Source organism: Aquarana catesbeiana, linkage group LG01 (assembly GCF_042186555.1).
Source record: "Aquarana catesbeiana isolate 2022-GZ linkage group LG01, ASM4218655v1, whole genome shotgun sequence".
Lineage (NCBI taxonomy): Eukaryota > Metazoa > Chordata > Amphibia > Anura > Ranidae > Aquarana > Aquarana catesbeiana.
In genome coordinates this window covers 563,248,803-563,261,789 of record NC_133324.1, presented here as the reverse complement: position 1 = coordinate 563,261,789, position 12,987 = coordinate 563,248,803, and the positions used below count along the sequence as shown (strand labels likewise).

At 42.0% G+C, this 12,987-nt stretch overlaps 1 protein-coding gene across 7 annotated transcripts in view; it reads right to left on the bottom strand.

Annotated features, from left to right (window-relative positions):
* DAZAP1 (DAZ associated protein 1) overlaps positions 1 to 12,987 on the bottom strand; it is a 50,391-nt gene that overhangs the window by 28,995 nt on the left and 8,409 nt on the right. For 6 of the 7 annotated variants that reach the window (XR_012235682.1, XR_012235683.1, XM_073596646.1 and 3 more), the window contains exons 2-5: positions 6,046 to 6,086; positions 4,983 to 5,149; positions 4,342 to 4,407; positions 4,107 to 4,220 (exon numbers count right to left, since the gene is read on the bottom strand). Coding sequence is in view for 4 of the 7 variants with exons in the window: in XM_073596646.1 (XP_073452747.1) it covers positions 4,107 to 4,220; positions 4,342 to 4,407; positions 4,983 to 5,149; positions 6,046 to 6,086 (388 nt within the window). In the remaining 3 variants the exon portion in view is untranslated. Of the gene's footprint in view, positions 1 to 4,106; positions 4,227 to 4,341; positions 4,408 to 4,982; positions 5,150 to 6,045; positions 6,087 to 12,987 lie in introns of those variants that run through there. The other variant, XM_073596662.1, reaches the window with a different exon arrangement.

Here is a 12,987-nt window from a genome sequence, read left to right as displayed (position 1 = left end):
ATGTTGGCCAGTGTTACTGGTTTAGATGCGAATTGGCCCTTGATGAAAATGAATCTACCCTCTGAATCTATAAGGGAATCCTTCATGTCGAATTGCGCCCGTTTAGAAATCAGTATGGATACTCCCTTTGTTTTAGCAGAGGTGTTCGTTGAATGAATAGCTGTCTGGTATAAGTAGTTAGTAAGTTTGAGAATGGAGTCCGAGCTAAAATGGGTCTCTTGGAGAAAGAAACTGGGCTTTATGCTTGGAAAGTGCGGACAAGACCTGCGTTCTTTTTTATGGGATGTTCAACCCTTTGATGTTGAACAAAATGCATTTTAATGACAGAGAAGATTGGTTATTTGGATTCTTCTGCATGGTTCACTGAGGTATGAGTCTATAAGGATAGGGCGAGTTAACAGAGGAAGGAAACTCCGAGCACTGGCGGGGGACAGGCTAGAGGGGAGCAGGGTTGTGTAGGGTACCCTTAGAGAGGGAGAGAGAAAAGGCGGCTGGGGGGGGGGCCGGGCGCTAGAGGGAGGAGGTAAGAGGGAAACCAAGAGAGAGGGAGAATAAAGAGACAGAGGAGAAGGAAATGCTAGAGGGATGGGAATAATCTTGTGAAAAATCACACTGTGTGAAAGGTGATACCAGAGGTGACTGGCGTACTATAGCACCTAAAAGATATGAGCAGGGGGGTTAGCAGATACAGTATAAATACTGCTGCTAGGGGGGTGATAGTATGGACGAGAGCTACAGGTTTCTGAAATACAGAGGACGTACATAAACCCATAGTGTAAATGGGGAATCTCGGTAACAGGAACGATAAAATAGTAAACCAAAAGCATAGATTTGTCAAGGCAAGCAATAAGGACACTGTTCCACGAGTACCATATCTTAAAAAATGTAACCTTCAACTTGTGCTCAAGCTGTAAAACAATCCTGAGCAAAAACTTTAAACCAAGAAAAAAAAAAAAAATCAACAGTTTTGTGAACATTACTTATTCGAGCCGTCTAATGTAGTGTTTGTTTTGCTTACGATTCTAGGAGAAAACCAAGAAAATATAATGAAAATACAAATATGATCCCGCATCTTCTGAGAGGAAGGGGCCAGCTCATTACTAAGGACAATCTGAGTTATGGTTAAATGCTACTAAAGCGCTCCACAGCGGTACTGCCTCTTATTTAAGTGTTTTGTTAAGCTTATGAATTTGTGTCTGTTATATTTCTTATGGCACCAGCATCTCAGGATCACAGGACATCTCATTAAATCATTTTTGTCATAAGAAATCTATGTTATATATTTTTGAAATAGGAAATTTATGTATTTTGCCCCTCCCCCCCAGAGTCCATTATCCCAATTCCCCGGATGGTAAGCCCCATACACCAATATCCAAGAGCATATGCAGCCTCTATTCCCAGTCAAAACCAAGGAAGTTTGGAGCAGTGCGGGGGCCCACCACCCGGGCACATACCCCCCAGAGGAAGTACCCAAAGTGGAAAGGACCATAATGGAAAGCCTTGGAGTCTCCATCCTACCGACATTGGGTTATTGTAAAAGTGATCCGTAGCAAAGGTGTATTCCTAAGTTTGGGTATAATGGTGAGCTGAAAATTTCACTGCAGCCAGATCAATACGCAACAAGAGGGAAGGAGTGTGGCTCAGAGCCCCGCCAGGAGAGGTCAGAGGCCTGTGTTCTTGGAGACTGATGTGCCCAGGAATTCCCACAGTAAAAGCAATAGGGTTATTAAAACCCAGTGAAACAGATAGTGGGGGGTTATAACCCCATGTGTTGTTGCCTGTGAATTAAACTTGCACTTGGGATTTTGTATAATGGGAAGAATTTATAGTGCATTACATTGCAGAACTCTCCGGCCTGAGATCACGCACCCCCCCAAAGTAATAAACAAACATATTATCCCTATTATGACTATGAGCTAATAATAAACTTGTTTAGACAGTACACCCATCTTTCTGATCAAATCAAATCAATATTTGGCGTGATCACCCATTGCCATCAAAACAGCATCAATTCTTCTAGGTACACTTGCAGTTTTTAAAGGACCTCGGCAGGTAGGTTGTCTCAAACACCTTGGATAACTAACCACAGATCTTCTGTGGATGTAGGCTGCCTCAAATCCTTCTGTGTCTTCATGTAATCCCAGACAGACTTGATGTTGAGATCAAGACTCTGTGGGGTCCAAACCATCACTTGTTGGTTGAACTAGATAGACTTGTGTTTTTTAAACCAGACTATGTAACGTTCAGGACTCTTTTTCTTTACACTGAAGCTAGTCCCTAATGATATTGGCTGAATGTTTGGGGTCGTTGTCCTGCTGCCGAATACATTTAGGCCAATCACACACCTCCCTGATGGTATGGCATGATGGATAAGTATATGCCTGTATTTCTCAGCACTGAGGACACCATTAATCCTGATCAAATCTTTAACCCCATTTGCAGAAATACAGCCTCAACCTTGCAAGGAACTTCCACCATGCTTCACTGTTGCCTGCAGATACTCATTATTGTACCGCTCTCCAGCCCATCAAACGAACTGCCTTTTGCTACAGCCAAATCATTAAAATCTGGGCTCATCAGTGCAGAGCACCTGCTGCCATTTTTCTGCATCCCGGTTCCTGCGGTTTCCTGCATAGTTTAGTCCCTTAGCCTTGTTTCCATGTTCTAGGAAGGAAAAGCCCTTTGTCTCAAACACGTCTCATAATGGTGAGAGCAACAAGGGAACCATATATGTGAGGAAGACAGGGAATCTCTCTAATAAACCAAAAGAGCCGAAGAAAAAAAATAATTTGACAAAACCAAAAACTGCGGTCCTACAGTGTCACTGGGGACTGTAAAGGGGAACAAGGTGAGCAAAACTCTCTACAAAAGACTTTCACCAATTAGAGAGAGGAGATCTGGGTGGACCTACGGAGAGTGTTGTTCAATGCTGTCAGAATGTTGAGCTGCAATGATCTAGAGTGAATCAGGCTGAAATATCTCATGAAAAAGCGAATGGTTGGGTGGTTCATGGGTCAGAGCAGATACAGTTACATGAGCTTGTACGGTGAAAGATCCTCGACAGGGCTGTATTCAAGATAAAATCTCAGATACAGCAGGCAATGTATCAGATCCAGAGCCGATTTCTGAAGATTTAGGATCCATGCTAATCTCCATGCAGTCTGCACTGCCGAGCCAACTGCTCCCTCGGCAGGAGATCATCCACAGCAGCAAGAGAACAGGGGGGCTAGAACTGAGATGCAGACATACAAAAGGGAAAAGGCAACAAAGTGGTAATGCTGTGAACCCGCCAGAAAATGCAAGTATTGTTTGATGTCCAGATAAGCATCCTTTATGTTGACAGAGGCCAGGAAAGTGATTCCATACCGAATGTTTGAACGCAAAGAAATTGGTTTAGAATGTGTGGTTCCAGTATGGGATGAATATCTCCTTTCACCTTGGGAAAACTGAATAGGTTTGAGTAGAAACCCTGAAACGTTTCTTGTTCTGAAGCAAAGGCACTCTTTGAGAAAGAAGCTGCTTGAGAGCAGTGTGAAAATCTCACTGTCTTTGTGGAGAAGCTGGCAAGTCCAACAGCATAAATCAAGGTGGAGGGCACAGACAAACTCTAGTTTGTAGCCCCCTGGATACAATGTTCTGTACCCAAATTTCACATTATACTAATGAATGCTTAAAATAGTTACCCTTAGAGCATGCAAGTTTCTCAGAATCCTAAATTCTAGTCTAGTTTCTTAGCAAAGAGGGGGGAGAGCGAAATTAAAAGTTTAAGTTCATCTTTCAGTACACCCTTCTCCACCCCCTACTGCATTTACCTCTGTGGATGATTAGATTTCACTGCCCATGCACCAGTGTAGGGGTCCAGGGATTTGAAAACCACAGTCTTCTTCCTCTTCTTTCCTTAGGGACACCTGGACAGATCAGGTTGATTCTGATTGGTCAAAGTGGTCATGTGCCAGCACGTGACCAGTCAGAATTGCTCTGATCCATCCCTGAAGACCATGGCTTTCAAATGCCAGCTTCAGCTTCGCATTTTTGGTGCAAATGTGAACTTTCACTTTAAGCTTTTTTGAGACTTTAGCAGGACTTGTATAAACAGAAACACTTACCACGCCAAATCTCTTGAAGTAGTCTCTTAGCTCAGCTTCACCACAATTGTGAGGGATTCCACCAACAAAAACTTTGTTAGACTTATTGCTTTCAGTTCTTGGGCTTTTTGGTTGCTGTACAAATAAAACACAAACTGTATTCACAAACAGGCCACTTCGTGTGTTTAACAGTTTTCTTTTATTACAAAAAAAATAAATAAATAAATTGCACTACTGCTTATCGATTCGTCCTTACCCATTCTTCTCGTGATCTTGATCTTTCTGGCTGCATTCCACGAGGAGTGCATGGCTTTGGGTCAATCTGGAAAACAATAAGGTTCTATGAATACACAATCTAAAGAAAAGTGTATAAAAGTGTGTACACACACAGTTTTTATTAATAGAAAAAAGTATTTTTTTAAGACCGTCACAAAAATATGGGCAGTTCCCATATGCTGTCCTACAGTTCACGCAACTGACATGCACAGTAGATCTCTGCTCACTTTACTCCACACATGACAGAATAATCCTATTCCAGCATGTGCTCCAGAGTTTAAAGTGCACCTGCCGTGGTAGAAATAAGGGTGCTACCATTGCAGAAATCAGTAGCTTAGCCGTTTCTGGCTTCAATTCTTCTGGGTCACTGACCTGGAACAAGAATTCAACACATGAAAGTCTCTGAAAAGTCTCAATTATTTATTGCCACACTTGTTTCAGTGCACCGATTCAAATGATTGATGCCAAAGCATCAACATTTAGGCAGCCAGCCATGTCAATGCTGCTTGAATTAGTAAGGAAAGCGAATAAAGCAACCCTGGTTATGCAGCTCTCATCTCTCTCCATTACTGGAGTTTGACCTATCCATGGCAAGAACAGAAAACAGAATTAAATACTTACGTTTCTGCCATCCAATGTGTGAGGTCTGCTGGCTAAAACTGTTCCAACACAGTTGGGATCTTTAAATTTGACAAATCCAAAGCCTCTTGACTGATTTGTTGTTTTGTCTTTCATTATCACACAGTCAACGACTTCTCCATATTGGGAGAAATATGTGCGCAGGGTTTCTGTTTAAGGCATATACATATAGAAGACATAAAGTTATTTCAGTTTCTAAGTATGCCACATTGCAAGAGTTGAAATATTTGTTGGCATGAGATACATATTCCTACTGAGGTAAATCCTTACATAGCCAACATAAATTAAATGTTTGTTTACATTAAATTAAATGTTTAGCTCCCCTTTACTTCAGTAGCACATTACAAAAAGCCACTAATTCGAAGAGCGAAGCAGGAGTTTGTTAGGCAAAGTACAATAAGCCGTCTTAAAATTAGTAGTTTATCATCTTAAGTCCAAAAAACAATGGATTTTTAAGAAAATGTGAAAAAGCCCACAAAGTCCCTATAAAAGTATATAGGATTCTACTGTGCATAGGGGATAAAGAAGCAGGCCTACAGGATGTAACTACTGTGGTAAGTTCTATTGGCGATAAATCAGTTACTGTCACTGAAAACACATGTACCAGCGGATGGACCTATGGCGAGTGCTCGGTGAGTGTCAAATTCACTGCTTTATAAACATCTTTTTTGGTGTATATACAGTACATTAAGACAAAGATATTATTGAATACCAATATCAACAAGCAAAAGTCTATGTAGGAGATAAGGTAGGCTTCATATTAAAGTGTAAAAAAAAATAAAGAGTTCTTGTAAAGAAAGTGTCTGTGCTGCTCACCACAGAAATACAAGTTTATATATGCCTAGCCAGGCTATAAATTCAAAAAGGATTTGTATTACATCTACATTCAACACAGATTATGCAGTCAGAGGAAGATAAATACCCCAGTTTTAGCCTAGCAATGACAGACTAAAGAAGCAGCAAGCAGAATCTGAAGGTAGACTAAAAAAAAATAATAATTTAAAACTGCAAACATCTGCTAATATGACAAGCAACAGCGCCTTACCCTGCGTTGTACTCCAATCAAGGCCACCAACAAAAAGTTTTCTGGGGAAAAAAAAAAAAAACGTAATTAGTAAAACACAGAAAACGCCATAGTTCCAATTCAATTGTCTGCCAAATAAAGTCAAACAATACAACAATCACACAAGTAACCCACATGAATTATAAATCACATTACTTGATAGTAATTTTTTTAGGTCAGTGGTGTTTGAACCTTTCGACTTTCTTGGGCCACATTGAAAGAAGAGAAATGGTCTTGGGCCGCACATAAAAAAAAAACAACCATCAACAATAAGGCCCCAGCTAAACTTTGCTATTTTAAACAGCATGCAGAATTGCTGCGATTCTGCCACCCACAGTTCCAAATCGCACTGCAATCAGGGCAAAGCGTACCACGCATTTTTGGATGGCATTTATTCCTAATAAAAGGCTCCTGTTCCTTATTGGGCAACAAGCCTTGCGCAATGCGCTTTGAAAAAACTGCCACATGATTCTGTCACGCAAAATTGCACCGCGTTTGAGGTGCCATTTACCACTTCCCGCTTAGCCTATTGCAGAGCGACGGCCGGCGGGATTTTCAACGATCCAGGTTGATGTCCTCCCAGGCCATGCTGCAGGTGCAATCTGTCCCCCACAGATTGCCATATCACTGTACCCAGCTGGCTGCCCGTACCATGTGATCGCTGTGACCAATCACAGCAGATCACTTGACAATTGTAAACAATGAGTGGCTTCCTTTCATGCATCCATTGTGCATTTAAACTATTGTGTACAATTGTGTTGCTAGCTGTGATTGGTAACAGTGATCACATGGTACAGACATTGGCCAATGACAACCCATCTGTACCTCGTGATCAGCTGTAGCTAATCACAACAATATTCACTGAATTAGTTTCATTCAGTAAAAATAGTTGCTTATACCAATGAAATTCATTGGTATAAGCAATCAATGTGTAAAAAAGAAAATCCTGATCACTTTCCCAGACTAGTACAGTGTTACTTTGTTAACGCTGTATTGCTCTGGTCACAGTGTGTTTAACCACCTCAATACAGGGCCCTTATACCCCCCTTCCTGCCCAGGCCATTTTCTCAGCTTTCAGCTCTGTCACACTTTGAAAGATAATTGCAAGGTCATGCTACACTGTAACCATGACATTTTTATCATTTTTTTCACACAAATAGACCTTTCTTTTGGTGGTATTTAATCACTTTTTGGGTTATTTTTTACTTTAAAAAAAAAAATCAAATAAATAAAATTTTGGAAAAAATCAAATAAAAAAAAGTTTTTCTTAGTTTGTCAGTAAATTTTGTAAGCATATTTTCTCCTTCACTGATGGGCACTGATGAGGCGGCACTGACGAGAAGGCACTAATATGCCACACTTATGGGCACTGATAGGTGGCACTGAAGGGTGGCATTGATGGGCAGCAGTGATAGCCAGCACTAACTGGCATCACTTATGGCCACTGATTGCTGGCACTTAATTGTAATCAGGGCACTGATGATCAGTGTCCTGATTACATCCCTAGATGTCCTCTGTGAGGGGATACCACTGATCGTCTCTCCTCTCCTCACACTGTCAGTGTGAGGGGAGGAGCGCCGATTACCGGCATCCCCGTGTTTACATGTGACTGGCTGTGTCCAAAAAGCTAAATTTTGGTCTCATCACTACAAATGACTTTGTACCAGAAGGTTTGAGGCTTGTCTCTGTGCTGTTTGCCGTATTGTAAGCAGGATACTTTGAGGCACTTGCGTAGTAATGGCTTTTTTCTGGCGACTCGACCATGCAGCCCATCTTTCTTCAAGTGCCTCCTTCTTGTGCATCTCGAAATAGCCACACCACATGTTTTCAGAGAGTCCTGTATTTCACCTGAAGTTATTTGTGGGTTTTTCTTTGCATCCCAAACAATGTTCCTGGCTTTTGTGGCAGAAATTTTAGTTGGTCTACCTGACCGTGGTTTGGTTTCAACAGAACCCCTCATTTTCCACTTCTTGATTAGAGTTTGAACACTGCTGATTGGAATTCTAAATTCCTTGGATGGCATTCTCAATTCCTTGGATATCTTTTATATCCCATTCCTGTTTTATACAGTTCAACTACCTTTTCCTGCAGATCCTTTGACAATGCTTTTTCTTTACTTATGACTCAGAATCATCAGTGCAGCACTGGATGAAAGATGCAAGGGTCTATCAGGAGTCCAGAAACTCACTGACCTTTTATAGACACACTAATTACAAGCACAGATCACAGGTGAAAATGGTTAACTTTAATAGCCATTCAAACCCCTTTGTGTCAACTTGTGTACATGTTATCAGGCTAAAATCACCAGGGTATGTAAACTTTTGACCAGGGTCATTTGGGTAGTTTCTGTTGTCACTATGATTTAAAAAGAGTAAACACAGTCGATTGATAATAAATGGATTCAGCCAAACACTAAGCATAAGTAAAAGAAAAGTCTTTCTGCCAGGGTATGCAAACTTATGAGTACCTACGTGCGTGTACACATACACATAGTTTGTGGACTCTATAACTTTCCTACAGACTAAATAACACTGATTTTCACCAAAGAAATGTAGCAGAATACATTTTGGCCAAAATTTATGGAGAAATATTATTTATTTGCAAAATTTTATAAACAAAAATGAAGACAAATATGCCTTTAGTCAAAATTTTCGGTGTTTTTTTCCCATTTATTTAGCAAAAATTAAAAAAAAAACAAAAAAAACACAGGTGTGACTAATACTACCAAAAGAAAGCTCTATTTGTGTGAAAAGGAAGGGGGTAAAAGTGCCCTGTATTGAAATGATTAAAAGAAGGATTTTTTTTTTTTTTTAATGATACTTACCTCGGTGGATGCAGTATCGGTCCAATGCTGTATCTGTCCTCCGGTGCCTCTACACTGAGAACTGAGCGATCGAACACTACCCATCGCTCGGTTTTCAGAGCTCCCCAAGCAGAGAGCTGCAGACTGTCAGTCACAGCTCTCTGTTCTGCCCCCTCCTTGCTCATTGGAGCGCTGAGCTGTGGAGGGGTCGGGGGTGGCTGGCTCAGGCTCTCAGCAGCTTACTGTCCAGGCACCTGGAGAATCCAGACTTTGACATCGCGATGACGCAGTGCCTGGACTGACATCCATGAAATCAGCAGAGAGCGGACTTCAGTCCGCTCTCTTCTGAAAACAGGTCACAGGAGTGCAAAACGAACTGCACTCCTGTGATCCATAGGAGAAGTACAGCCAAACAAGCTTTGGCTATACTTCTCCTTTAGAGTGCTTTCACACTGAAAGCGCCCAAGGGTCGGCGGTAAAGCGGCACTATTTTTAGCGGCGCTATTTGGCCGCTAGTGGGGCGGTTTTAACCCCCGCTAGCAGCCGAAAAAGGGTTAAATCCACCTGCAAAACAGCGCTTTTCCGGCGGCGCTGCACTATTGTTTTCAATGGGAAGGAGCGGTGTATTCACCGCTCCTCCACTGCTGCAAAGAAGCTGCTGGCAGGACTTTTTGTGACGGCCTACCAGCGCAGCACCCCAGTGTGAAAGCACTCGGGCTTTCACACTGGGTTTGCAGCTGAGGCTTTTTTCAGGCGCTATTTTTAGAGCTGTAGCGCCTGAAAAATGTCTTCAGCGTGAAAGGGGTCTTAAGGATGAATGGCACTGAAATAAGTGTGGTGCAGTTTGCCTTGACTGCAGTGCGATTTGGAACTGCAGGCAGAATTACAGCGATTCTACCTGCGATTCAAAATCGCAAAGTGTGAATGGGGCATGCTGATGAGCAGAAAATGTCTAGCAAATAGTCGGATTTCGGATTGGTGCTAGCTAGCGGGAGTCCCTGCATGTGCAGCCGGTGCTACTGGAACAATAAACTTTTAAAATATTTTCAGCTTTACAACAAGCCACCCCTGACCTCTCTAGCTGCTTTTGTTGGAAAATTATTGCTTCTTAAAGATCACAACAAAGACACTGGATTCAGGTTTTAGGCCTGGTTCACACCCTTGCGTTTTTATGTGGATTATGGAACACACAAAAATGCATGTCATAAAAATACACTAAGGGCCCTTTCACACTGGGGCGGTTTGCAGGTGCTATTGCGCTAATAATAGCGCCTGCAAACCGACCCGAAAGTGCTGCTGCTTTCACACTTGGGCGGTGCGCTGGAAGGACGGGAAAAAAAGTCCTGCTAGCAGCATTTTCAGAGCGGTGAAGGAGCGAAGTGTATACCGCTCCTGCCAATTGAAATCAATGGGACGGCGCGGCTATACCGCCGGCAAAGCGCCTCTGCAGAGGCGCTTTGCGGTGGTTTTTAACCATTTCTCGGCCGCTAGCAATTACAATAGCGGCGCTTTACCGCCGACACCCGCCCCAGTGTGAAAGGGCCCTTAATCCCATGAGGCTGTTCCCATCTGTCCACTGCGTTCATAAAATAAGGTATATCTGATTTTTTTCTGCATTTTTATGCTCTGTAAGGCCTCATGTACACTGCTGCTGGTAAACGGATGTTCAGAGGCAGTTGGATGCTTTTTTCGGCTGCCCCTGAACTCATCCAATGTTATCTTATGTGTACATGTACACAGGTTCGTTTAATGTCGTTTTTAGGCAGTTGAGTTTATAGGCTTTTCTTTGAAGGCAAAAAAATGAGTTCAGACGCTGAAGTTTCCGACATTTCAGACACCAAATGTGGCTAAATGCGGTAATTTGCATTTAGCCGTGTTTCGTTCACAGGCATTTTCCATTTTTGGCTATTTTGAAAAAAATAAATAAATATTTTTTTTTTTCTAAACGCAAACGAGGCATGTAAATGTGGCAAAACGGGTGATCCCCTCAGCCATCCAGTACACTCCTCCTGATTGGCTGAGACAGAGCAGTGGCGCTATTGGCTCCAGCAGCTGTCAAAGTCAGTCAGCCATTCAGGGGAGAGGGGTGGCGGGGCCAGGTTGGGGCTCAGTGTCTGAAAGGATACACGGAACTCTGACTCAGCTTGGGTGACAACCTGTAGCAAACTGCTGGCTGAGGGGCGCTCAAAAGAGGGAGGGGCCAGGAGCAGCAAAGAGGGACCCGAGAAGAGGAGGATCCAGGCTGCTCCGTGCAAAACCAACTGTACAGAGGAGGCAAGCATAACATGATTGTTATTGAAAAAAAAAAAAAAGAAATAAAGGAAAAAAAAAAAAAAAGCGAGCCTTTACAATCACTTTAAAGTAGAGCAGTTCATCACATTGCTTTCTCCTCTTCTCAGAAACCTTTCAGCATTAAAGCTGATCTCCATCCAGCCAAGCTGGCCCAAACAAACTATTTTCTAAACTAGCAGATGTGCCCACTGGGCACACTGTATGAACTGTATGTAGCCTCAGCTACATACAATATACAGCACTGTGTTCCAGCTGTGGAATGGGAACTTCCCTTCCCACACCCAGCACCTGAATGCTGCTCAGCCATTCATAGGCAGCTTTGTATTCTCAGAAAGAAGTCAGGCCGACGATGTCATGACCTCTGACTCAGCCAATTAAAGGAATTATTGCATTCATTCAGAATACAAAACTGCCCACGAATAGCTGAGCTACAAACAGTTTATACCGTATCCACATTAACATACATTCTGAATGAATTATTCATATTAAAAGATGGCTCTCTTAAAAAACAAAAAAAAAAAAAAAAAAAACACACAAACACACTAAAGTAGCAATGAATAGAATGGGATTCTGAAGAATAACCCTCTGCCTTAACTGGGTAAATGCTTTCATTATGGCGATGACCGCATAATCTTTCAGAAAAGAAAAGAAAAAAAAAAGAAGTGTCAGCTGTCAGGGTGTACAGATGCCTGTATACAGATCGGACCCTGTAGACCCAACCTAAAAACAATGTTGCAAGAGGGGTAAAAACCGCAACTGATCAAACATGGAGATGGAAAAAAAAAAAAAATCATCTACCATACAGCACTGTGCAGCTTGGTCACTGAGCACCCGTATTCATATTAAAATTTGTCTATTTGCATTGTACTGCCATATTAAAGATCTGAGAGGTAGACCATTCCATAAATGGGTTAATATGTTTATAGTTTAGAAACCTAGAATGCACTGCAGCCACGCTTTAAATCTTAGCTTCTACTTTGGCAGGTCAGAAAGGGATAAAATCTAAACCATTCTACAATTTAAAAACACAAAGAGCTCTTAAAGGCTAACTCCACCTTTAGCAACATGTTACATCCGTATTTAGGGAGTAACAAGTTACTAAGCAATTTAAAGTGATAGCAAAGTTGTGGTGTGGTTTAGGTTTAAAGTAATGCTAAAGCCGCGATTTGTTTTGCAGAATTAGATTTAAATATGCCAGTTGAGCAGAGGACAAACTGTTTAAAGAAAAGTGCAGAAGCACTTACAACTTGCTGTGTTTACAAGAACAGACTACAGGGTGTTCTGCGCTGCTTCATAGAACGTCCAGGCACTACATGTCCACTGATGCCAAGCACCACTGTGTATGGGATCCCCATCCAGGTCTCTGGCTTCCTGTGCATGCCTGGGCAGGCGAGTCTGGATTCGCTTTCCTAGTGGTGGAAAAGGTGGCTCTATAGGACCATAAAAAGCAACAGACACACCCAAGAAGAGAAAACCTAAGGCAGCAATCTTTGGACTGCAATTGTAGGTCTGTCTGATAGGGTCCCCTGGTGGGCAGATCCTCAGACATCAGCTTCTGAGTCACTGACCTAAAAACTTGCCGCATGCTAGCTTTGGTTAGTTACTCTCATTGTGAAAGCTAAAAGACAAGCAAGCATCTAGTATTTTCAGAAATGGGCAGCAATAGTTCAGTATTTCTCTATTACATGCATCCTCTAAAAGTGTCTAATGTGTTTCCACCAACTTGGATGTAAAATCTTGGATATATATTATTCTCCATATTATTTTATATACAATGCAATTCTGTACTTGCCAAATATGCTGCATTAAACTCTCTCCACTGAGTCTGG